Source organism: Dermacentor albipictus, chromosome 1 (genome assembly GCF_038994185.2).
Source record: "Dermacentor albipictus isolate Rhodes 1998 colony chromosome 1, USDA_Dalb.pri_finalv2, whole genome shotgun sequence".
Classification (NCBI taxonomy): Eukaryota; Metazoa; Arthropoda; class Arachnida; order Ixodida; family Ixodidae; genus Dermacentor; species Dermacentor albipictus.
In genome coordinates this window covers 398,871,968-398,898,621 of record NC_091821.1, presented here as the reverse complement: position 1 = coordinate 398,898,621, position 26,654 = coordinate 398,871,968, and the positions used below count along the sequence as shown (strand labels likewise).

General features: G+C 44.3%; 3 protein-coding genes across 4 annotated transcripts in view; 1 reads left to right on the top strand and 2 right to left on the bottom strand.

The window, feature by feature from the left end:
• Positions 1-927, bottom strand: part of LOC135921295 (ceramide synthase 6-like) — a 36,428-nt gene extending 35,501 nt beyond the window's left edge. The window contains exon 1 of the mRNA XM_065455616.1: positions 743-927. Coding sequence (XP_065311688.1) covers positions 743-927 — 185 coding nt within the window. The remainder of the gene's footprint in view (positions 1-742) is intronic.
• A 7-nt stretch (positions 928-934) lies between these two features.
• On the top strand, positions 935-7,878 carry RpL27 (ribosomal protein L27). 2 transcript variants are annotated; one of them, XM_065455617.2, is made up of 5 exons: positions 935-1,082; positions 1,440-1,524; positions 1,893-2,062; positions 7,575-7,685; positions 7,793-7,878. In XM_065455617.2, the coding sequence occupies exons 1-5, from the start codon at positions 985-987 to the stop codon at positions 7,839-7,841; spliced, it is 513 nt and encodes a 170-aa protein (XP_065311689.1). In that variant the 5' UTR covers positions 935-984; the 3' UTR covers positions 7,842-7,878. The 2 variants fall into 2 exon arrangements, with proteins under 2 accessions (XP_065311689.1, XP_065311690.1); XM_065455618.1 differs by having other exon boundaries at positions 1,033-1,086.
• A 44-nt stretch (positions 7,879-7,922) lies between these two features.
• DCTN2-p50 (dynactin subunit 2) lies at positions 7,923-26,593 on the bottom strand. The gene is made up of 13 exons (XM_065455615.1): positions 26,425-26,593; positions 26,189-26,263; positions 25,813-25,903; positions 22,769-22,836; positions 21,530-21,622; positions 17,961-18,121; positions 17,323-17,437; positions 15,604-15,669; positions 14,182-14,220; positions 13,694-13,843; positions 12,455-12,557; positions 10,136-10,227; positions 7,923-8,136 (listed from the first exon to the last, which is right to left on the bottom strand). The coding sequence occupies exons 1-13, from the start codon at positions 26,458-26,460 to the stop codon at positions 8,050-8,052; spliced, it is 1,176 nt and encodes a 391-aa protein (XP_065311687.1). The 5' UTR covers positions 26,461-26,593; the 3' UTR covers positions 7,923-8,049.
• Positions 26,594-26,654: the final 61 nt, after the last annotated feature.

The following is a 26,654-nucleotide window of genomic DNA, read 5'->3' as shown; positions in this document are numbered from 1 at the left end:
AATCTGTACAGTGAACGCGCACAGCGGTTTTGCGTTTGAATGAACATCGGCAGCGGTGCGCTGAATCCGCAGTGTAACGGTGCTGATGAACCTTTTCTCGGCCACTCTGGCGATGTCCCAATGCCGTAATACGGACGCTTCCGGACACTACTTGTTGAGGACCGGTACGAAACGCTAAACTCTTCCCGGAAGACTGCGGGAGACGCGCGAGCGATCGTACGAGTATGGGCGGTAGCCACCAGTCACGCCGACACGCCCAAGCGACGGCTGCGAGCACGGTCCGCAAACACGAGCCAGCCGTTCTTCGGCTGCGCTTATCGGCACAAGCCGGTCTTGCTCATCGATATCGCGGAATGAATGAGTCAGGCACCGCCTTCCAACCGACGCGGCAGGCTGCAACAAGCACTAATGCGCGCAAACAACTTCCGTAACCAGAGTCAAACGGATGCAACCGTTACAATAGTACGACAAGGTGGAATGAGCCGCCCGTGCAGAGAACATTGCCCCACGCAACCGGCAAAACGTGGGTTCGCACCTACGAAAAGAACGACTCTATTATCCAACTGCTGTTCGCCCGCGCTGGGCTCCGCACGCTTTTTCGGCCAATCAAGTGATGCCCCGATCACAGCTGTTCGCGCACAACGTCGGGCTAAAACGAAACAAGCACAATACATCGCGAAACACAGATCTCGGTGATACCGAATAAATCCGCCGATTAAGAGAAGTTGAGCTTAGGCCTTACCTTTCAAGCGTATAGCGTATAACAAGAAGTACTAGAGCCACCAGGAATCCGTAGTACAGGTCGTCAAACTGGGCGTATTTTACTTTATCCGTCTTCTTAATGTCCGCCCATGTGAAGTTCGGCGGCAACCAAACATCTTCATTCCAAAACCACTTCCCAAACCGCTGCACAACACCCCCCGCCATTTCCAACTCTGAAGTGAAGGGCTGCGCTTACTCTCGAATCGCTCGAGACGGCACGGGATGGTGAGCGAGACGAACGTGACTCCGCGAGATTTTCACGAGGTGTCGCCACTTTCTTTTCGTCCGCCGATCTCCGTGAGGAGGCCTGCGCAAAATCCGTAGGTGAATTTTCAATCTTCATTAATCGAAAATTTAGCTCTATATTTTGTTACTAAACCACCAAAATAGCGGGTACCATTCATTTAAGGGATATTTTGTGCACAAATGCTTTACATTGGGCTGTTGGGATGGAGCACGACGAGTATTTATGCAGGAGCGACCATCGCATGCATGAGAATGCATCCGCAAATATCTATGAAATGCATTGTTTTCGTGCTTGTTTGGCAATTACTGCCGCGTTTCGTGTTTGACGTAGTTTAGTTGCGCTTGTCTGCGTTGTCGAAATGGACAATATGCTTGAATTTACCTCGTGGATTTGGCATTGACTCTACCCATACCATTGCGTTTGGATACAGAAAAATGGGGAAGATTATGCGACCAAACAAGGTGGTGCTGATCCTCAGCGGCAAGTACGCCGGCAGGAAAGCTGTCATCGTCAAGGTAAGCTTGCGAATGTGTATTCTGAAGTGATTGGAAGCCCACGAAACACTTCGTGGGTGATGCGTGACAGTGCGGTGACACTTTGTAGCCTACTGTCTGTGGAGTGATACCATGCATGCTCGTGAAACTGAACTGTTCGCTCAAGAAGGCTTACGTGTTAGATACTCCGTGACGCCTTTGAACAGTAAGCCAAGAATTCCGCCTATGTTGCCCGTGTTATGTCTTTTGAATCAAGCTTAACAGCATGTTGCGGCATTGACCTGTACATTACCTGCTTGAGCCGGTAACTCTATAGGATCACTACGGCAGTTTTGCTGGCAAGCCGCACGTAGTGTGAAACCCTTAACTATACGACGCCCTACTTGCAGAACAACGATGACGGCACGCCAGACAAGCAGTACGGGCATGCCCTGGTGGCAGGCATCGACCGTTATCCACGAAAGGTGACGCGGAGGATGGGCAAGAAGAAGCTGACCAAGTACAGCAAGATCAAGCCCTTCCTTAAGGTGTACAACTACAACCACCTGATGCCCACCCGGTGAGTGAAGAGAAAGCTTGCTGTTCCTTCGTTGGCTAGTGTGCACTGGCATGTAAATAAGTTTGGATATGTCGAGTTCTCACTTGTAACACAATGGACAGACATGATTCAAATTTCAGAAGTTCCTCAAGGGGGTAACCACACTGCAGTACAAGCATACTTGCACAAGTATACGCAGCTCATAGTGGAGAAACACCAATGTTGAACAGGTGCTTTTGTGTGCACCATTAATTAATCATTAACAGAGCCGGTAAGCTGCACTCAGTGCTTGTGACCCATTTTAGCTGGCACAAAATATGCTATGCATGCTCAGGGTGACCGCAAAACAGCTGTGAAACCCGTTGCAGTAGTGCAGTGGCCATGGAGTTCCGCTCCTGGGCACAAAATCATGGGATTATTCTTTGGCTGCAGCGGCCACATTTGCATAGAGGCGAAACGCTGAACTGCTCATGTACTTGGATTTATGTGCATTTTTTAAGAACTGCAGTTGTTGAAAATTAATCTAGAGCCTTTCACAACACCGTTTCTCATAGCCCCGGTGTTGGCCGACTGCATAAGCTATCGCTGTGTATTATTCGTTTGCCTTTCATGTTCTGCAAGGTGCACACAATTTCCTTGAGTCTGTGTGTGTGCGCGCGCTTTTTTTTTTTCTTCTTCTTCTTCTTTAGTGCACATTAAGGTGGCTCGATGTAAGAATTTTGTGTAATGACTAAATGTGTGCGGTCATGCTTTTTGCTGCTTAGGAGTAACAGTTCAGAAGAGGTAACTGACGGGCTATCGGATAGTCAGGTTGTCATTATATAACGGCTGCTTAACTTGACCAAGGGCATATATGTGTCATTTTCAGTAATGTAGCACAGTGACTTGCTGCTGTATCGGGCGTTTGATTGTTTCTCATTGCACATCCTGTCAGCATAACCCTCCGCAAGCATCTAGCAACATGAAAACGAGTACATATCTCTTGCAAGTTCTTCAAATGTACAGTTGTGTTGAAGGGCCCCTCACCAGGCTCCATAGCAAATTTTGGTTATACGCTGGAAGTTATGCGTCCTCTAGGGAGTGTTCTGTTGCACAAATTTTTCAAATCGGCTCATTAATAGCCAAGATAGAAATACTTTAGCGCCGTGAACCGATGATTTCGGGAGGCGAGCTCCACTAACAAGCAAGATGCTCTCTTGACTTGCCCCATCTAGCCTTCGCAGGCGAAGTTCCTTCCCTGCGTTACGGGCCCCACCTTCATTTTTTTCTCTTCGCCCCGCCCCCACCCCACCCCCGGCGCTGCACACTTCCGCTCACAGCATCTCGCGTGAGCTTTCGCACAGCGCACGATTTTGCACGCTGTGCACCAGGACACGTGACTAACGATATTCAGTGCTACATGGATACAGAGGCAGAACATGCGGATCGGAGAGCATGATCACACGCACGAACACAGTAGAAAATGGCATAGTTTCGGTACCTGCACACGTGACATTACGACCGTGGGAACAAGCAGACAAAGCGGAAGTACATCGCTCTTGTGTCGGTGCGAAGTAAAACAAAAACACACGCAGACATTCTGTTTGTGTGTTATATTATTTCTCTAAACTTCAATTCGTCAATTCAAGCAACAGATCACACAAATGAAAGATGTTGCCTTGAATAATTCTCGAAGTCGCCACAAGCGACGTCATACTGCGGACATGAGTATGTCACCGTCTGGCTTGGAGCGCGGTTGCCACGAGAGAAAGGAAAAATGGCGTTCGGATTGAAATTTCAGACCTTTCTGCAGTGTGTAGTGATGTAATTCTTTGCTAACACAATCACCAGTGCACATTGTATGCTCTGCGTTTGTCAGCTCAAAATGGCCAGACCTGGTGAGGGGCACCTTGAAGTAGTCGCACTAGAATAGTCTCTGGTTAGCATGTTATGCCGACTCTGTGAGGGACAGTAGTGGCCTAGCTGATCAAAACATGTTGACTAACGCCAAAGTACCATGCCAGGTTTAGAGTGGTCTGCAACCTCTACCAACTAAACACCGTCCTTTTACCATTACCTCCTGTATTTTTACAGCATTTGCCCAGACATTTTAACCCTCTTTTTAGTGCATGGACGATTTTCCCTGTGCACTGCTGCTTCTGCATGACATGCAGTGAAAAAAAAGTTTGTGTGGCCTAAACTTGTTCTACAAGGTGTGACCTACTGCTGGAAAATTGACTTCCAAGTAGTAGTAGTAGTAGTAGTAGTAGAAGTATAAGACTTATTCAGCCCAAAATTACAGGCCGAGCAAATTGACTTCCAATATTGGAGTCACTGGGTAGGCATCGAAGAATGCAGGAGGCTATACTTCTGTGTAGAGTACTCACTCCAAATCTGTTCAGTATCAGAGTAATCTGCTTCATTATTCATCTTAAGACAGTTGCAGTACAGTGCTTGTGTTCGTTTGTTCTGTTTCGTCCTTGTTTCGAAGGGCACCAAATTTAGGTTGACCTGCTCCAAAACACAATTTTATTTGCTCCAAGAATTGCTCCAAAATCACTTTGGGCAATCCCAATGCTGTAGTAAAGCAGAACTATCTCACAAGTACAAGATGGCAAATTACAATTGAAAGTGACCGTTATCCAGTTGTGGCACACTGCTGTTTGCATGGAACCCTTAAAAAAAGGCCCTGATAATTGTGTATTAGTCTCCCATGGCATATTCATTAGGAAATTTAGAAACACTTCGAGTCTTTGTATACCTTTCACTTTAACCAAAACTCGAGACATGAGACTATAGGAACACAGCACATGCATGCTGCTTCTTGTCACTGTCTGATGTCTGCTCACACAACGACGAGGAAGTAAGTGATGACTTCTCTCCCATTGCAGAAACTGCAACACAAGAAAAAGAAAGCTAGAAAAGCGTCAGTTCACTTGAGCCAAATTTCTTGCACTTCTTTTATGTCACAAAAGTGTCACGTCCTTGTTACTTGTCGTGTATTAGACTCTCATTTTCACGGTTTCTTGCAAGATAAAAGTAAATTATTTGACAGCAATATCTGACAAAATGTGAAGTTTTGTTGGTAGAACAGTACATAATCACTCAGTGCAAGACAGACAGCACATTTGCCAATTTCGTTTACTGCACTTGGATTCTTTTTCTCCAAACAATTGCAAGTTATTGCTCATGAGGGATAAAATTTGTCTAGGCCCCTAATTTGCTGTTCTAATGTTGGCATGTGCTCATCGCACAGCTTGTGGCTGTTATGCATTGGAATGCACTTAGCATTTACCGTATATACTCGTGTAAGGGCCGCACTTTTTCTTCGAAAATTTTGCTAGGTGCGGCCCTTACACGAATCAGGCCGATTTAGTACAGGCAGTACAGGCCAAAGGTCTGTACTGTTTATGCAACAGTAGCAGAGTGCAAGAGTCACAAATGACATGCCAGAAATGTTTTTATTCGGATTCCATTTCGCTGTCCTCGTTCTCGGAGGAGCTCGCCTCGGCGTCCGCGTCTTCCCAGAGACGGTCATCTTCGGTGCCGTTCATGGAGTTCGAAATTCCCGTTACCTTGAAGCTTTTAGCAACTACTTCTACTGACATGGCACGCCACGCATTCAAAATCCATTCACACACCTGTTGGAGCGACGCCCGCTTCAGCCGTCCTGTAGGGGTCTTCTCGTGGACGCCTCCAGCCATCCATTCAGAGTAACATCGGCGAAATTCCACTTTGAATGGTCTGTTGACGCATACGTCGAGCGGCTGCAGCACACTCGTCAGGCCACCGGGAATGACGGCCAAGTCCGTACGAGTTGCGGCAACTCGGTTCTTGACGCGGTCGGTCAAGTGGCCCCTAAAGCTGTCCAAAACAAGGAGGGCTTTCCGTTGTAACAGCCCTCCAGGTCTGTTTGCCCAGACGGTCTTAATCCAGTCAACGACCAGTTCCTCGGACATCCAGCCCTTCTCTTGCGCACGTACGACGATTCCCTGAGGGAACTTCTCTTTTGGGAGAGTCTTCCTTTTAAATACGACGTACGGCGGAAGCCTCCTGCCGTCTGCCGTGATGCACAACATCACAGTGCACCTTTGGCGTTCTGCACCAGTCGTGCGCACAGACACACTTTTCGCACCTTTTAAATCCACTGTGGTGCTTTCCGGTGCATCGAACCACACAGGTGTCTGGTCCGCATTCCCAATTTGGGACAGGTCGTATTCATGCTCCCTCCTGAGAGCATTCACGAAGCGATGAAACTTAATGACGTGGTCTTCGTACTCGCGCGGCAGTTTTTGGCAAATCGTCGTTCGGCGCCGAATAGAAAGCTGGTTACGGTTCATAAACCGCGTAGCCCAGCCCCGACTTGCCTTGAATTGTGCCGGGGGTATTTCCATGTGGCGAGCGATGCTGAGGGCTTTGACGCGTATCATGTCAGTCGATACGGCGTAGCCGTCCCTTCGTGTGTCGACGACGTAGTTGACGAGCTCGCTTTCGAGTTGCGGGTACTTGCACTTTTTCCCGCGAAACGCCTTTCGGCTCCTGTTAGTAGCGGCGAGGGCATCTTTCTGATTCATCCAGTAACGCACGCGCTTCTCATCGACGTCGTACTTTCGTCCAGCTTCCCGCTTCCCGTGCTCCTCGGCATAGTCAATCACTTGCAGCTTAAATGCTGCAGTGAATGATCTCAGATGCCGGCCCATCGTCCGTCACGTGCGCTGGCTTCTGCAGGGTTCACTACAACCAACAAAGTGACACCGACGACACCGATCTGAAGTCGCGCTGCCAACGTATCGACACGATGCTAGGAACGATGCCAACAAAGAGGCCGCACAAGGCAAATATGGCGGCGCGCTGTCAACAGCGTGGTCGGCGCGTCGGCGGAAGTAGAATAAAAGCGGAAAAGCGTGCAGCGCCATCTGGCTGTAAATGAACTAACTACACTTTTCTGGCGGGACATTTTGAACTTTTGTTTTTTTTTTTTCGAAATATCCGCTTTCAAAGTTGGGGTGCGGCCCTTACACGAGGGCGGCCCTTACACGAGTATATACGGTAGATGTTCCCTCTTTCCTGCTTGCACATTGATCTATTCTGAACAGACAGATTTAGAAGTGAGGAAACATTGCTAGTTTCGGCAGCTGGTGAATGTGTATTGCTTCATGTAGTGTGCTATTGAATGTTTGCACCTGTTTTGATCTACAGGTAGGAACCAGACTCATTGTGCGGCTCTCAGATTGTTCCCCCTACGCCCACTGGGGAGGGAGCATTGAGAATGTGGTGGCCATTTCCTGGCTGTGTGCAGTAGTTGCCCTGCTTGGTGTTTGCGTGGAGTGAATGTGTTGGTTTCTGTGATAAGCAAATGCAGCAACATGCACATATTTATAAGAATACTGACTTGGAGCTTGAAGAAGGCTGGTTGGCACGGAATGTACAGAAGTAGCTTTTGCAGAAACTGATCAAGCCCATCTTGGCTGCTTTGTAGGCACATATTTTTATTATTTCCAATGAGTTAGCTTTGCTGTCCATTGAACCAAGCTGGTGGTTCTTACCTGTGCAGGTACACCGTGGAAATTCCATTTGACAAGTCTGTCGTCAACAAGGAGACCTGGAAGGACCCTGCCAAGAGGCGCAAGTCTCGACGTGAGGTGAAGGCCAAGTTTGAGGAGAGGTGAGGATTAGGATCAGTGTGCATTCCAACCATTTTGCCATGTAATGTCAAAAATGAATTTTTTAAAAAAATTCAACTGCTCATTTTGTCACAATCTGCCTTTGCAGGTACAAGTCGAAGAAGAACCCGTGGTTTTTCCAGAAGCTGCGCTTCTAAAGTGTTTGCTATATTAAAGCTGTACATTTCTCCCCAACTTGTTTCTTGGTGTATGTTTTCTCATATGGACAGATCCAGATGTATGAGGTGGCACAGTTTAATAACACTGTTGCTCACATGCAATCACCGTATGTAGCTGCATTGAGATGTGCCTCTTGCCTTGAAACACAACAGGAAATTGTACATCGGCCAGCCACTAGGTTGGGCATTACTTCTTGAGGGCAGCCATCTTTGCTTCCAGCAAAGCTAAGTTCTTCGTTATAGTCTCTGTGTTCTCTGCAAAATTCTTCTGTACCTGAAAACCCAAGTGATACAACATGCACCTGTTAGCCACATATGCTCATAACGTAGGGATGGACGCACACTGGGCCAGCTAGCATAAAAGCCTTGCACAAGTATATATGGGCAGTCTGTACAGTTGGCAGTCTGTAAATGCCAATGTTTGTAACAATTCTCGTTAAGCACTGTTGCCGCTTGGCTCTCGTGCCCCCTCATGAAGCATGCACAATTTCAATAGCAAAGCCAATTTTTGAGCACGAAGTGTCCTCTTCAGTGATCATGCTGGTCTTTGCAGCACCACTAAGGCTGGTCGGACAATTTGTCAATTAGCAAGTGCTGTTTGCACATTGATGTTTACAGTATTGCAATTAGAGACTCCTTAGCGATTTTTTTTAAAATACCAGCCACCTTGTTGGCACTTAAAGGGACACTAAAGGCAAATGTTAAGTCAAGCTAAAGTGATAAATTAGTGCTTGAGAATCTCTTAAGACGTCAATATTATCGCGAATAGAGCCTTAATAATTTCGGTAAATGCAGGACGTTAGAGACTCCCCCGGGACATTCAAGTGCTTGCCCAATGACTAAAGCACTCCTCAGTTGAATTCTGTCACTAGTATTCAACCACTCGTTGCACAAAACATCCATGTATTATAAGACGAAATGAAATGCTACTTGTCGAGTTCTATTTCATTTTTAGAAAAAACTTTGAAATTGCCCTTCAAAACAACGCAGGCGGTCAAAAGTTTCATTCTCACTCGACTCTGCGTCACTTTCTCGTTTTAAGTAATTTCATTATCGCATAGTGCTGCGCTGGTTTTGCTGGCTTGCAAAATTCGTACCAACTGCAAGTAGCAGAGAATTCAACTTCCATATGATGTCTCGGGATGACCGACGGGTCTACGCCACTTGATCAAAAAGCAGCTACAGCGGCAAATCCACCGCTCTGTCTTGGCTTGGTACTGTCGTCTGTTGGGTGCCGTTTCACTCGCTGGCAGCAGCAAAGGGTGGTGATGGCATATGTAATGTCATCACTCCCCCGGTTGGGTGGCGGGAGATTTGAATTTCCAAGAAAGGTATTCGAACCCTTCAGATGCAATTTTCTCGTAAATTTCTTGGCACGAAACAAGTGTTGAGGGGTTTCTGGAATGGTATTTAAACAGTCCACATTGACTTAGTATTTGCCTTTAGTGTTTCTTAATGCATCGGGACATATTTCTGGAAGAATGTGGGAATATAGTTGTGCAGTAGTGCACTTTGTGAAAGCGTTGTGCTAATTTGTGTGTACATGGATATGACCACTTCAGGCGTTAACACTGTCTAAAATGCAGTTTTAATGCATTTCTTGCGTATTATCACTAAACATTAGCATAAGAGAGAAACAATCCTAATTCATCTAGAAATCGGGACTGTGCATACCTTGTCTACAGAAGCAACATTGAGTATTTGTAGGTGTACTTAGAAATGCAGTTGATATCAAGGATAAAAAGAACTATCAAAGCGACAACATACTAGTGCCATCAGCAACAATATGGACACCCGTCACCCAACACTTTTTTAATGGCAAAGGAATTGTACAAGATGTTGCATGGACACTTTGAGCTAAGGTGGTATGTAATCTCAATCAAAAGGATTGTAAAACCAAGGTCGCTCCAAGACCTTTATGTGCAAAAAATGTTGCATAAATGCATCAAAACGTGTAGTACCGACAACCATAAAGATGCGTTAACATATTTCCAATACCTCAAGGTAACTTGAAATTGTATTCCAGCTTCATATACACAGTCATCCATTTGTAGAATACAAATGCATTTGTTCAAGTGCAAAAACCGTATATATTCATACACTGAAAGCTTTTGTAATTTCGATTCCCTGAAAGTAAAGGGAATATTCCAAATATCGGATTAAAGAAAATCAAGGACAAATATTTAATAAACGCCTTGCAGTAAGCATGTTCTTCCCTTATCCTGCATCTGCGATCACTGAAACTGCAGGTTCAGAGAGTTCTCAAAACTCACCTCTGCCAAGTTCTTTTCATTGTTCTTGAGTGATAATGATAGGTGTTGCTGCACAAGGTCTAGTTGAGAGACTGCCTTGGAAAACTGCAACGCTGCAATACACCACAATGACAAGCTGTAGCCAAAAGCTTTATGGCAGGGATATCAATCGTCGTCCTGTTGAATATCCATCCCTTTTGTCTTTCCAGCTGTCTACCTTGGGCAAGTCTATTCTTTCTTCACAGAGCAGCTAAGTGCTGTATATAAAGGCACATGCTTGACAAAAGGCTATCAACTTCACAGCGCTGGATGAAAATAAAACTATTACTCTTGCAACAACACAGCATTTTCTGCTTTCAATGTACAGCCGCCGTAAAACTTTACCCAAACAAGTGGGACACATGTACAGCGGCTTAACTTTAGCCAACACGAGCTGTAACAAGCAAACATTTAATGCTTTCGAAAGAAGATGCATTTTGCGCCATTCAAGGCACCACAACCACAAATCTCCAGCACCCTCTACAGGAAAAGCAAAAAGGTACTTAAGGCATGCTCAGGTTAAGTTCAGTGGCGACTGTACTTAAGTATGCAAATAGGGCGCCAATGTAAGGGGAAAAAAGTTTATTGTTGGTTTATGACTAGGCGGCAACCTTGTGGCAAACTGCAGAAAATGGAACTGGCTGGACACACACCTGTTTCACTCCATAGTAAAGGGGTTCACTCACTGTCACATTCATGATTAATGAGGGACACATGGAACACTTTGTACCATATGGAGGCGTGCTTTAATCTGCAAAGTGAAGCTGTGAACCATGCTACAATCAGCTGATAACAGTACTTTTCAAAACAGATTTACAAGTTGCAGATTGTAGCACAAACATGCATAAAGTATGTTAATGCATGTGTCTTGCATTAGTTCTGCGTCATGTCTGGCTGTTCCATATAAAATATTGTGTAGAGCCCACACAATGTGGGAATCAATGTTATGCGAAGAATTTTGCAGGCAGCTGGCTATGCAGCATTGGGTTTCTGCAAAGCGTTACAGGTTGACCACTGTGTTTATGCAAATTCAGTATTTGTGTATGTGGTGCAAGTACAGTGAACTAGAATTAATGCGAGAGCACGTGTGTGATGACAGCAGGCAAGACGATGACAACTGCGTGATTTCTGTGAATGAGAGGGATGGAGGTGTGAGAGGGAAAAAAAACTCGAAAACTAAATGCTCAAAGACGGCAACATGCGGTATCGCTTCAAGGACCCAGATGGGTGACTTTACAGCAACACTGCAGCACAGCCTAAAACCTGTGTCCTTTTACAGCCATTCAAACCAGTGGCGTGGTGCAGCTGCTCACCTTGGCCGAGCTGTGCTGACGCTGCTATCGTGGAATTGAATGCAGCTTTGTCGTACTCAAAACACTATGTGCATCAGGAAAGAGCAGGCCTTGTTTGATTAAGTGGCCTGGTAACGACGAGAAGGGCCGTTAAAGTCCTGTACGAGGTTCAGGAGGAATGAGGAGGCAGCATGTTGGCTTTTAAAAATCAACACTTGTGGGAAACTTGCTTTTCAATTGCTCTCTGAATGGGTGCAGCCACCTTCCGGTGTTCTGCTGCTGAGACGCCGGGACCTTCTTACAAGTGCCACCTGGCTCAAGTGCAGGTAGCACATGAGAGTCGGACAACGAAGCTGGAATGACAATGCAATGACTATCACAGCATCACAAACACAAGCCTATAGCCATCCTCCGCCCAAGTTAGTAGACAACTTGGTCCACTGGACGCGCATGTCATGTTTCTCAATCTATTATAGTTATCTCACTTATAATATCTGTGACAAGACATGATTGTCGCTTATGTCAGGTCCATTTTCTAACAACTTATGTATCGAGATATCGACGATATGCACGTCATGAGATGATGATGATGTGATGGCATCGTCCTTGCTTCTTTAGCTGGGTATGCATCCAGATACGTGTGGCGAGAAATGAAGCCATGACATGGTCATGCATGTTTTGTCATTAGTGTTACTCACATATATCCCAGGTAAAGCATGTGGTGTCATTCATGTCCAGGTACGTATTTAGTTAATGAAATGACTACAATGGCATCATGTCATTCATGTTCTGTATGCATGCATATCACGCCCCCTCCCATGCCTATACCGATATATACCCAATTGAAGAAATGGCCACAATGTAGGAGGCTAAACAGATAGATAGCTAGACAGACTCAAAGCACCTGAAGTTTACAAAGAATGCTTTGCATTCTATTGGCTGCAAACTACACGCAGTTCACTGAAACAATAAAATCTGCAAGATTACTTGAAAATGCACCGTCACTGACCATGTTCATGCACGCCTTGAAGGCAAACCAGCCGCTCCACAACCTGATTGAGCGAGTTCCCCATGGCATCCGCTTTCTTCAGCAACTCGTACAGTTCATTGACCTGCACATCAGTGAACACTTGGAATAAACTGCAACGTAAAAAAAATACATATGTACATAGAATAACATGCTTCCGCCACAAGAATACAACATAAAACGCTATGAGCAAGTAGGATGCATGACAAAAAAAAACTACATTCAAACCTTGATATAGCAAATTAGTGGATATGATAAAGTAATTCTAAAGATAAATAAGGCATCATAGATGCTAACATTTTATAACAAAACGAGAGGAGTGGCACATTTCTGCAACCACAGCCCACTGCTTACACTCGCGACCAAAACAGAGTGCGCCACATACTGGAAGCACAAAGGTGCACAAATAATATGTGATTTGAATAGCCTTACGTTTGCAAGTTGTACTATACGAAGTCATTACCTTGTAGAAAGCGTCTCAGACTGAAAACAACTATACAGCAAGAAGTGCACTAGTGAAGCGGCAACCACATGCATACAATATTCAAACGATGTGACAGGCAGACCCTGTCGCGGTGTGGAGCAACCACATGCACACAACATCGCGGAAAAATGTGTTCAAATAAATACAATTGTGCGCCCGTAAAGAAATCTCAAACATACTCATGACCAATGCTTTAATGAAGGTGTATTAGTGCTATGTTCAATATGCTGGCATAGCCAGTGAAAATCAGTCCCATGCCGACAGCGTGAAATGCCGTGGCAGCATCTCGGTGGCGTCTCAGGCCTAACAGCGTCAAAGCAAACAACTATCTCAATAATATTGACAAAGCAATGCCGATTTTGTCATCAGCTTGAGAAGGAACAATATTTCTTTTTTGCTGTCATGGCAGAAAGCAAGTTGCAAGAGCGAATTCAAATTGAAGCGGGCAGGCGGGTTGCTGCCATGCTGTTGCGCAATCACATTGTCGCTTCGCAGACCTCGTGGCAACAAGCCAAATTTTCTGGCTGGCCAAAAACTGGTGACAAGTGACAGTGATGGATCGCCCTCCGCAACGGCAAAACCTGTCGCTCATCGCCGTCACTCAAAAATTGTTTGCATGTGGTTGGGCCTTGAGACTTCTATGACTGCACTACCTATGTAGTTTATGCAGTACATAAACCGTGTGGCTAACAATGCAGACAGTCGTGGCACGTAAACAAGGCCTAGCTGCCATGTACCTTGCCAGTTTTGTCAATCTCTTCCAGGGCAGTCTTCTTGTCAGCACACTGTTGCATCTTCTGCTGGAGCAGCGACAGCCGTGCTTCCACCTGGTCTAGGTGCGACGATTCAAGCAGGTGCAGCCGTGAACAAAGCAGCTGCGCTATGTCCTATAAAAAAAAGAAGAGATGGGATGGCCCATCAGCCACTCAGAGTCTATGTGGCACCTGAAAATGCATACATCTCAGCTAGGCAGACTAGCACTATCGTAACCTGCATAAAAAGAAGGAAAAAAAGGAGAGACAAGTTAGATGGTTATACATATCAGCAGCAGCAAGGGCTAGTACATAATAAATAGGGCAATTCAAAGACATCACAACAAACGTCATAAGTCTAAAAGACTTCGTGGGCAGGTCGGTCACGCTGAACTCTTTAAGCGGTGGAGCACCACTAGCAGGAAGTGACATGTAAAAGAAATAATAATGATTACTTTATATGCACCACTCACCGTAAGGCAGCTGCCACTTGTGTGACTTGTAAGCATCGACTGAAAAGAAAAAACAGGCGCAATTGAATGACAGCAGAATGCCTAATGTCTCTGCACACAAAAGTGCAATCAACTTCTGGCAAACCTCAGCAGGTTCTCTTAATTTCTGAATTCAAAACTCAACATTTTGTTTTATGCGCTTCCACTAAGGTGCACCTTAATTTTATGAAAGTAAGCAGTTTTTTTTTAACAGCGGAGCTATTCTAAGTCAAGCCTTCGCCGTCCAGTGTCACACGGAGGGAGAGGGGGGTGCAAGTTAATGGCACAAACCCACTGTGGGGGGATAGGCCATAGGAGGGGTATAGGAGCAGGTGTTTTATCGGTGCATGCCTTTTCCTCACATGGATTTCATTTGGTACAAGCAGAAGCGAGAGCTCGCATAAGAGTGGCAGCACAGATGTCGCGCATATCCTGTGCTTCGAGAGCAAGCAAAGCGCCAGTGGAGGAAACCAACTCCCACTTTGAAGAAAAAGCAACCCAAGCCAAGCGCCAGCAGAGGCAAGCTAAACCCCAACTTCAAGAGTAGGAGGCTGAGCAGAGACGTCGACGCAGAGAGATTCCTCCCACAGAAGGTGCCGACAGATGATTCAAGAGAAAATTCCTCGACCGTGAGTGCAGCCACAGCTGCAAGGCCTGTGATAGACTGCTTTGGTCACAACCTCATGCAATTGAAGAGTGTGCACAATTTGGAACTGAAGCTCGAATCTGGCAAAACAATGAAAACAAGAGAAAATACTTTAATGAAAATCACACTAAACACAAGCTTAAACTTGAGAAAATAACCACCAGCTTTGCTGTTTTGACAGGTTTCACTGCATGGAACTGGCTTTACTTGTCTTTTTTAATGAAGTTGCAAAATTTTATTTTTCACTTTTTCGCAAGAGAGAGACAGAGGAAACGGTGAAAAGTGCGCTTTATGCAGCTTGAAGACGACTTAACTCCATCAGCGGCAACACAGTGTCGTCACCAAACATCACATCCCGACAGCATGAGAAAGCTCCTCCACATAACAGTAAACAAGAAAGACTTTGCAACCACACGTCAGCGACTGCGCTAAGAAATGACAAGCCTGAAGATGTTCACATGTGGCTGTTCAATCTGCTGTTTCATGCGCCATCACTTGTGTCCCCTACTGCAAATAAGTACAAGCACGGCTGCACACAGCTATTCCACAAGCCACAGTCTCCTTGGCCTCTGTCAAGCAATGCGATGGCCCCAGCTCTTCATCCAGAGACCTAAGCATGAACGGAGCAATAATGGGCACGCTATGCTTGCAAAGCTTTAGCTCCACCACCTAGCCAAATTCATTTGTTTAATGCCCCCAAGACAAAAAATGAGAAGTGTCACAGTAGCGTTCGAGCAAGTGATAAGCAAAAGAATTACCAGCTTTTGAGAATCGGTCCCAACCAGGTTCTCCAGCTTCTTGATGCGTTCCTCCAAGCCAGCCACCTGCATAACACAGAATATCCCAACAAACTCAGCACAGATAAAACACTATCTTTATGCCAAGATAGACCACACCCAAGGGTCTAAAGTTTTTAATGCATAAGCATTCCAGGCCTACTTCCTTCGGAAATCTGTCCATCCGTCTGTCCGTAATGCTTGACACTATGTGCGCCATGGGTATACGTGGGGTCGTATGATGGTATACATGAGAATACCTTATGACTATGTATGACTACTGAGATTATTACAGCTATATATAGTGACTAACAATGCAGTGTTGAGAGTAATTAAGGTAAATATAGTTAAGCATAACTATGACTGATTGTCATTAATGGATCGATATCATCCACACTTGATTAATAGTATTTATAGCTAATTAAGATTAATTACATTGCTTGAACCCAATCAAGATTAATAAGGATAATAAAATGTTATTCATATTATGTTATTAACCCTAATTCAGAATATTTGCATTAATTTCATACAGTAATATTACTTCTGCCTAATTAAATTGCAACAGGCCATTTCAATACTTTTAGCACATTAAGTCACCACGACACAGTGAGCCGCAGTACATGTAACTCTTCCCTCCAATCATTTGCTGCATGAAAAGAAGGTGACTGGCTGAAAATAATGCTTACACATTATCTGACAAGTTCCACTAGGAAGTAACTGTAGTGAACTGTAAGCGAACTAAAGAAAATGGGGATGGACGGAGGGTATAACACATGCGCTACCCTCCGTCCATCCCCGTTTTTCATGCTTCACTTGTAGTATTTTATAACAACAAGGTCGAATTTTCCCCTTTCTAAAATTGATTACTGTAGTCATTTTCTTTTCTTTTTGTAATTTTCGGCAAATTAGGTTTTCAGAAGAAGGCAAAATACACAACAATGTTGTATATGTTACCACTGATGTCACATGTGAAAGGCAAGCTCTGATTTCTTGTAGCATGAAGGAAGAGAGGCCCTGACTAGCCCAGCTGCATTGGAGAAAGTGCAATGAATTGTGTGTCTTTTCCATCAAGTAGTTCTGCTCAGACAAACAGAAAGGGGAGGAGGGGGCTGTCACATCACCATACCTAGAACTTATGTTTATCCAGTTTCCCTGCAACTGCTGTCGTGTCTATAGTAGTAGCATTTCCTTGCCTTCTCACGTGACCTTCTCCCTATCCCCCCTTGTATGGGAACTGCTCGCTCACTGTGGATGCTCAAAAGCGGCCAGTGGACCACATGCACAGTCCTCTTTTTTTTCCCCAGCTGGCAGGGCTCCAATAATTTCAGCAAACCCGTACATTCATCCCTAAGTGAATTTTCAAGGAAATCAAACAACCTGCTTTCAAACTAAATGCTCCAATCTTAAAGCAGAAACATTCAATTGGTATTCATAATACACACTTAGTAAAAAAACGGTTTAGCAAAGTCTATGGGAACCTATGGAACCCTGGCACAAATGTTACAGACATTTAACAAAATGAGTCCCCTTAGTTTCTGTCAAGTAATCACATTTTCTTTAATTTATACTGCTTTCTTTGTTCATCATGCTATATTTTCAAGAACTTTCATCTGTCTAGAAGAAACTTTTACACATGAAAAAGCTAAATATGCTTCTCTCTGTAACGCCTATATTATGGTAAATAAATGAAAAGTGCGCTACCTTGATGGTGGTCTGCACTGCGTCCTGAGCAGGCTCAGCATGTGGCTTCTCTTTGACTTGAGGAGCGGCTGGAGGGGGACCAGTACGAAGTTGCTCTAACTGGCTCACCAATGTCCTGCACACATGGCCAGTTATGAAAATCATGAAGCAGTGACATACTTGCAGCCAAAAACATGCATCAAAGCCTCAGGCGGGCCCTGAGGCTTTGACGTTGCGCAGTCATTCGTTGCGCAGTCATACGTTGCGCAGCCATTCACTCTATTTTGGTTTGAACAGATTTCTTCAAAACTGAGAGGAATTACATAAATCAGGCCCCATAAATGTACCAAATATGTGGGATCAATAAGTGATAAAGCAGTGCTACTGAGAATCATTAGCAATACTACTAATCATAAGCAATACTACTGAGAAACCATTAGAATATGAAAGCACACACCAGACTGGAACGATGGAGCACAACATAGCTCCACGCTGGTGAGTACTTTTATTTTATAAATGGTTTATAAATTTGCATTCAGTGCATTACAAGATGCACAAACACCAAATAGCACAATTTCTCAGTTTACTTGCTCCTCTCTTGCAAAGTGGTATCCACATAGCCTCAGCACTGGCACAAGAGAGTCCATTACAAGCCTTGCCTGTGCAGGGCAGCTTGAGGGTCAGAGAGTGCCTGCAAGGTCGGTGCCCCTAGCACGCGCTCCAAGTCCAAGTCTAATAGCATCTTCTGTATAAGCTGTGCCTGCTGCAACAGGTGGGCTGGCTCTGCCAGGCCAGTGCGGTCTCCTTCTTGGGCACTTTCCTGCACAGCCAATTGCCCAGCCACACACACTCACACTTGCATCAAGCACTGTCAGGTTGTGACCAACACGAGATGACTTCCTTTAGATACAAAATAAACCCTCACATTCAAGAAGTATGAAGGCCTGGGCTAGCTAATTGTAACGGTGCAGAAATGAGAAAAAAGGAACAAATACATGACACAACGCGCCATTTCTTGTCTGTTCTTTCCATCCTCTTTCTATGTAGCTCCTGCTAAGAAAAATAAAAGTAACATAGTTAAGATCAGCTAATGCAGATGTTCTCACACAAACCTAAGTGTAACCTTCACGGTTTGTGAACACCTGAACCAATGCACAAGCTGAAAGCTGTCCATATTCTCCTGCTTAAGCTGCCAGAACACACTGCACATCACCATCTCACGCAAAAGGGATATCTATGAAAATGGAACCACTGGCTAAACCAACAAGATGCCCTCTTCATCTACACCACAATCAAATAATTCTGTGCAGCACATGTTTGCACTACAGATGCTACAACAGTAGGGCAGCTGTTACAGTTTTCGAAATCCCTCCAAGCCTAATGCAAACCCTGTTAGATCCTTCTTACCGGCAGCACACTGGTGCAGCCGGAGAGGGGGGGGGGGTCGAACCCCCTTCCCCTTTCCACAGATTGTAAAGTTTCAGGAAGTGGGCTCCGAAAGAGCGACATGGATGACATAGTAAGCTTGACTGTGAAAGCAAGGTGAGAGCGATATGAAAGGGGAGGAGGGGGCTGTCGCATCACCTTACCTGGAACTTATGTTTATCCAGGGGACGTATTCTGAAACGTTCGCCGCGGCGAAGTTTCGCACTGGCCACGCCTCCGCCGTTGCGGCGCGCTCTGAATGGCTGCTTTGACAAAACCGGAAATTCAGGTGGCGCAAGTGCATTTCCGGTTTTTTCAAAGCAGCCATTCAGCACGCGCCGCAATGGTGGAGGCGTGGCCAGTGCGAAACTTCGCCGCGGCGAACGTTTCAGAATACGTCCCCAGTTTCCCTGCAACCGCTGTTGTGTCTATAGTAGCAGCGTTTCCTTTCCTTCTCACGCAGCTTTCTCTCTCTCCCCCCCCCCCCCTGTGTATGGGAACTGTGAGCGAAAAGTGGCAAGGCTGTTATTCCAACACCCTCTATACTAGAGGGTGTTGGTTCTACCCATTGTCTGCCCCCCCCCCCCTCCTCTCTACCATTCTATCAGCGTCCCTCTGGACTTGGATATAGTAGAAAGGTAGGCGCTGCAGCTTCTGCAGTGGTTTTGTGGGGGGTCACAGGTAATTACAGCTGTCAAGAGGCTAATGTGGTGATTGACACCCAGGAAGCCCCAGAGGGCATTGTGAACATTCGATGTGGTGATGCACAGGTCCAAGCGAGTTTCTGGCTTCTTCTTTTCTCTCTGCCGTGTTTATTCCGTGTATATACACGCACTGGACCACCACGCCCAATGAGAGCAAACATTCGGGCAAAAAAATTTTGCTTTAGAGGAATGCCGATTTGAGCACAGCAAAATATATCAAGCACGGGGGTGCTGGGCCAGGGAAGCTCAGAAACCGATGCAACAAACAGGTGGAGGGGCAGAAAGGAGAATGGCCGCAAAGTCCACACAGAAACAGAAATATAGGAATGTTAGCAGCCACTGTGCCGTTCAAACCGGTGAATGTTCAAGAGTGTGACAGTGACTTTGGAACATAATTTTAAAGAGGGGGGGGACGCGCATATAAGCCATCAAAAATGAAGTTGGCGGATAATTATGGACATAGGGAGAGCGTCTCGTCAATTCCCGATTGCTCTACAACAGACAGCCGTGGCTAATCGCTTAGCTGAGGCTCACCTACCATGTCGTAATACATGCTGCTTGCTGTAGAGAGCCCATTCTAACTAAACGTCTTGGCAATTTTCAGAATAGACAGGCGTCAGGAGACACGACGCTTTCAAATCTCCCAGAGCTACTAGCCATTAGTTTACTGCAAACAACGGATGCCATAATTTTCACAAAGGCTTCGAAACAGGAAGCAGCCGCTGCACCGGACTGTCTGCCTTATTAGTTCCTGAGTGTTATCAAATAACAATATACGTTGCATGATGCCTACAAAACCATGATTGCAAGTTACTTCCAAACATCTCCTCAAACAAGGCAAGGGCAGGTCACCAAGAGTGAGTGAAACTTGCATTATATGATACTATCAAAATTCTAGCACAAAGCTTCGTTCCTTTATTTTTAAATCTAGAATAAGATAGCGCACCCACAATGCCGAAAAGTGCTATTGAGTGATAGGAAATTTGAAAAATAGTGCCCGTCCTCTCCCTGCACGTAGCCGTGGTCGCACCATGCAATAGAAGGTGTGGCTAGAAAAACTTGTTGTAGCCCACATTTATGTGGGCTACAACAAGTCTGGCCTGCAAATGAGAAGACACACTATGGTGCACTGTCTTGTTGTTGTATGGCCTCGTCTTTAGCATTGTTCGTTTTTCTAAGTCATGTACCAGCTAGGTCATCGACATACATTATATAAATGCATCAATTCATAAACGAAATTTTAGTTTTCTTAATATCATTATTTTTAAAAATAGCATAAGGATGATAGCATAATTTGATGCGAAGCGGCTGTAAAACGTGCATTCTCGTTAAAGCATTCTTGCCCGGGAACTGCTAGGAGTCTCTCTCTCTCTCTCTCTCTCTCTCTCTCTCTCTCTATATATATATATATATATATATATATATATATATATATATATATATATATATATATATATATATATATATATATATATATATATATATTTATATATATATATATATATATATGGGCGGAGCCAGCCTTTTTTTCTTGGGGGGCGAAACATGATTCCACATTTTTGTCGGGGGTGCAGCAAAGCACTCTATAACTTGGCACTCTATGGTGCTAGGAAAAGGGTGATAGGAAAAAGCGGTAAAATTGGAAGGTTGGCCGCCCCAGATCATGCTGTGTGATGCACAGCAGGGCATAGATGAACTTCACAAACGGTCATGTATGCCCACTAATGGCATACATGACTCCATGAATGCACTTTAAGGAGAGAGCTTCAGCTTGGCCCTTGCCATTAAAATGAGAAACAAAGAAATGTGTTCATTAAGCAATCAGGAAAGCAATTAGAATGAAGCTTATCCATAAAGCATCAAATGCTAGCAACTGTCAGGAGCAGACTTGTTTACTTAGGCATTTATATGTTTTTTAAATATTACCGAAAACTGTACTTAAAATATAAGAATCAAGTTTACAACTGCCTAAACCTACAAAAAAAAATCAAATTTGGTGTTTCTTTTCAATGTTCCTTTGGACTTAAAGCTATGAAAAGTCAGCAGCAAAACATCCATCCCCTCGAGGTAATAACAAAGCACAATGTAAAATGGCTTACCTTGATGGATTGCACTTCATTGAGCAGCTCGCGAACTTCAAATTGGAGCCGTTGGTACTTCTGTTGCAGGTTTTCGGGCTCCTTGTCCCCAGCCTGAGTAGGCGAAACATAGCCTTCCTTTGACAATTGATTCATGCACACGATAATTAAACAATTCAAGCCACAATGGCTGATGCACAATTAAATCAAAGCCCTTTCAGTAGACATTATACAGAAGCCACTGTTACAGACGCTTTCCTTTTCTTCCCTTACCACATTTACATTGTATATAACTGCCTCACTCCTCACCGCCTACATCCTATTCCTTGAAAGAGCTGACTCGCCCGACTGAAGTGCTTAAACATCTTTCTGTAATGACAGCCTGGGACTAGTATTGACAACAATACTCTCTCTCTCTCTCTCTCACACACAAACACAAAAAAGCACTTGTTTCATTTGAGGACACCAAAGGATCGTACTAATCCCCAAAACAGGCTCCCATACTGTCACATTATTCTCCTACAATAACTTTATTATTGAATTAAGTGCAGAACCTTGTAAACTTTAAATATAATGACGACTCAGAATTTCACTCCTAGCTATCTGCAAGAAAGTCCTGAAGACTCTCCTGGCTCCATGTGATTAGGAAAACTCAATTCAGTTGTGTACTATCAATGGCCCCTACTTGTAATTGCAGCACAGAAAGCACTATTCTGTTGTACCTGACCTTCACCATGACCTTCCACCAACAATTGTGTCTCCAAATTTTGTTCCAGCAAAGTGAGCCCTGTGTTCCTGAACTTACATAGGCTCATTAGCAAAGGAACCCTAAGAGCCTGCTTTCAGTGGTGTTTATACAATGATCATATGTCAGTTACCTGATCGTGGGAGCATATTTGGTGCAGCACCTGTGGTTTAATGCATTTTCCACACCAGCCACCATGGCCATGGGTAATGCTTGCTAAATAACTTCAGGCTAGGCGACACATGTACACACACACAGAATAAAGATGACATAACCGCTGATGTAGCTTAATTGGTAGAGCAGCCCACATGTTATGTAGATGCTGTGGTTCAGGTCCCACCACTGACAAATTACATTTTATTCCCTTTTCATTTTATTTCCCTTTGTCAGAGAAGTTAAGGAGAAGCATAACTCTGCACCATAATCATGACTGTTAATGTAAATAGACAGTTCAGTAAAGTTTATTTTCCCTGTGCCATCCCAGGATTTATGTGGTATACACTTGCACAACTCACCAACTCCCATTCACCAGAGATGACATGGTAGCCTTCTTTTGGTTGCCTTGAGATGCCCTCTGTGAAATCTGTGCAAGTCGAATTGAACAAAGTTGAAAGTTAGGAAATGGCACCAAATCACGGGCACATTTTTCCCTCTCTAATTTGATCAAACACAGGCTGCATGTCACTAGCAAGTACTAACATGCAAGTAGATCTTGTATGGCTGATGAACGTAATACCAAAATAATTTTTTTATGAATAAACTGTGGTTTTTCGTGTACAAATACTGACACCACAAAAGGGGTTCACCACTGTACATTAATCTCAACATATTGGCAATTTTAGGTCCTTTAAATCAATAGAGTTTGTTCATTGATGTGTGTAAGATGTCAACGCGATAGGTTGGCTACGAAAGACACCATGCTCGAAAGCTCCAGGTTCAGTGTGGCCACTTTGAGCTCTTTTGCAGCAATAGCTTGTAGCCATGGCAGCCAAGAACTGAAACCACACTGTCATGCTCTGCAGCAGAGTGCCATGGCCACTGTGCCTCCATGACAGATAAATCAATCAAGGGACATAATCTAACTAACGACTACATCTTCAACCTCAGAGTGTTCTGAATCTATATTCAACATGAGAAGACCCTGATCATCCAGTTATACCAAATTATGTGCCACACCTCTCCACAATTTACATATATGAGCCTCCAGCAACTGTGATTGCCTTCAATGCTTACCAAGCATAGCATGTTAAAATCAACCCTCATTGCAAATTGTGGCTATATACTTGAAGTTGTAGGGCGCTGTCTAGGGAGCATTTTATGACAAGAATTTTTAAATATCATTAGAGGAGATAGGAGAAACTGAAATATTGCATCACCATGCCACCAGGCGGTGAGCTTCACTGCCCATGTAAACACTCCCTCATCCTGCCTCGACTAGCATCCGCAGGTGACTTTCCTTACCTGCTTCCTTCCGTACTAGAGCCAAAGAATCACGTCACATTTACATCACGAGCCCTGCGTCTTCTCTTTTTTGATGCAAAAGCACTGAATGGCCCATTGAGCGAAAAAGCCAGCGTTTGTAGCAATGAAACAGCACCTAAGTTTCCATTGGCTGCAATGCCATGTCATGCACGCCTTGATAAAGCAGTGTGGGCGAAAGGGGAGAGGGCTTCACTACGACACCACATCCTCTCGCTCTCAGAAGCCTGTGTTATCTGTGTGTTCCTTGTGTGTGCAAGTTCTCGCTTGCGTTCTAACTTCGCATCAGTAATTTCTGTAAAGAAATTGATGCAAAAAAAAAAAATCGAAAGGAGAAACGTTGGCAGTAGTGAGTTTCAAACCTATGACCCGACATGCAGAAGCTGAGCATCTTGCCCACTGAGCTAAACCAACACCTCCTAGATGGCACGCCTGTGCACTCTGCTTTACAATATCATAGTAGTACTTGGATCGAAGTTTCCATTGCCAAGCCTGGCATGACGAAAGTGGCGACGTCAAAATCACCATGGTTTACTCGGGAGCATCTCCATTAGATTCTATGGCAGTCTGGCAAGGTAGCATGGCATCATGGATTGAAGTGCACCGGCTTTGTACTATTGGCTAAGCATTTTAACGCACTCGCTTACCTGTCAGGAATTCATAACATAGCAGCATACAATTTGACATTAATGCTTTCGCATACACAACTCATAAAAAGTGCTTATGTGTCGTTTTTTTTTTTTAATTCTCTTCCTCTTTTTGCTGTGAGGTGCACTCCTGAGGTCATGTGCCATAAATGGCAACATTGCAGACAGTGCATTTATGTAGAGGCATTTGTGCATGTGACCTTGACTCTATGTCTCGAAGCGAAGCTCATTCAAGAGGAAGGGCACACAGGCTTCTGTGTAAATTTCAGCCGTTTTCACGCCATGCAGCTGTTTGAAACTTTAGATAGAGACAAGATTGCCACCACATCAGTTAGGTGCTGCATTTGTTCCAGTGCAAAGCTCAAGCATGGCAAAGGACTCTTTCATAACAAATCAGGTTAACTAATTGAACTTTCTCCAAACCCGACAGAAGTCACTAGACATGTACAGCTAAGAAGCGCGCTATCTCATAAGTTACAGATCGTAACTATGAACACCAGACCACTGCAAACAATGTGCAAGGCAAGATCTAGCTCTATTGTAAACATGATCAATATATGACATATTTTAGACTAATTGTTTGACCTAATTAACTTAACATATTTGTTTATGAAATAATTGTTACAGCAAGCCTGGAATAATGACGTCACATAATCCTTTCTTTCACCTTATATCTAAGCTCTCAACTATGCAACATTTTATATGTATTGTATTTCTGTCATGTGTACGGCCACTGTTTTGAATACACATGCTGTTTTTCACAGGAACAACATTGAAATGGGGCAGAATACACACTAAATAATGAGCCTGAATTAGCAATTTTGTATTACAGATTATTTGTTGATATGTTGTCATACAAACATGTTTACAAAATTATAAGCAGAAAGAAAGATAAAGGTACAAGTTTCACTACACATGCACCTACCTTTTTTTGTCCCCAAGACCAATTGGTAGTATGATCAGATGCAATTTTGCTATGTTACCATCACCAATTGAATTTTTTAAGAAAAAATAACTATTGAGGGTGCGTTTATGCATTCTCCTGCATGTGCATTTGCCTCTGCGTGGTGTGTGTTTCTTTCCGATTCAAAGTTGTTCCTGCACAAAACAGCTTGTTTATCCAAACCAGTGTATAAACAAGCTCTACACGCATACTCCCATGCATTTATTTCCTATGATTTGCTACAATTACTGAAAGCCCATCGTAGGCTGCAGCAGAGTGGCTTTTTTTTTCTTTCTTTTAACAAAGCTCAAAACACAAATCATATTCTTACAAGAGCTCATAGCAGCTACATCAACTAAATGTTCAAGTGAACGGCAACTTTCCTTTTCATGAGTACTTCCGTCCTGGAAACTTCCACCAAACTCATTTGGTTAAATGGTCACACTGTAGAAGGCAGCAAGCTTTAAGCTATAATCTAGTACGAACTCACCAACAGTCGAAGCGTCCACCGTACAACCCTTGAACTTGTCATACGCTTCTGTCACGGAAACCGCCAATGTGTTAACACTGTCGGATTGGTCCTAAAAGAATAAAAGTAAATGAAGATTGCGGTGCCAATGTCGAAACTGAAGACCGCATTACTGCCCAACAAGACAGGTAATTAATGTTAAACAAGAAAACATAGTTAAAGTAGGCAACAATAACAATAGCTATGGTGTAGTTCTAGCAGAGCGATACGCTTAGTCTATTTGTACCTGAGGGCAATACCTAATTTGGTTACTTAAGAAAGCTAATCGCAACACCAAACACAGTCTTTGATGAGAGATCGCGGAGGACCCAGTGGCTTTGCCGCAAGTTTCACTCACCACGCCCACGTCCGAAACCACTTGGTCCGACTCCGGTAGGTCTTCTGTCTCGTAAATATCCGGCTGCTCGTACGCCTGATGAAGAAGATACAGTGATCAGCGCGCTGAGTTTCCCAAAATACAAGGCTGTCCGGCTAAGGCCCCTTAGCATCAAAAACAATTCCATGGCATCTGTCACAGCTTCAAGCACACTTTCGCAAAACTGAAGACAACGCAGCTTTAATAGCTCTACTTACTATTCCCGGAAGATCAGCATACTTCGGATTTGCCATTTCGGATGAGCCTGTTGACGATCTAGAAAAATGTAGAGAATGAATGACCTGTCACTTAAGTTTACATAAACCCACACCAATCGCAACGCTCTAGTATCGTGGCTAGCACTGGCTCCGGTTTGGCTAGCATTGAACTCTGCTTGTCTTTTGAATGAGCCAGCCAGGACCGGCCAGGACCTTGCCAGGACCGGCCA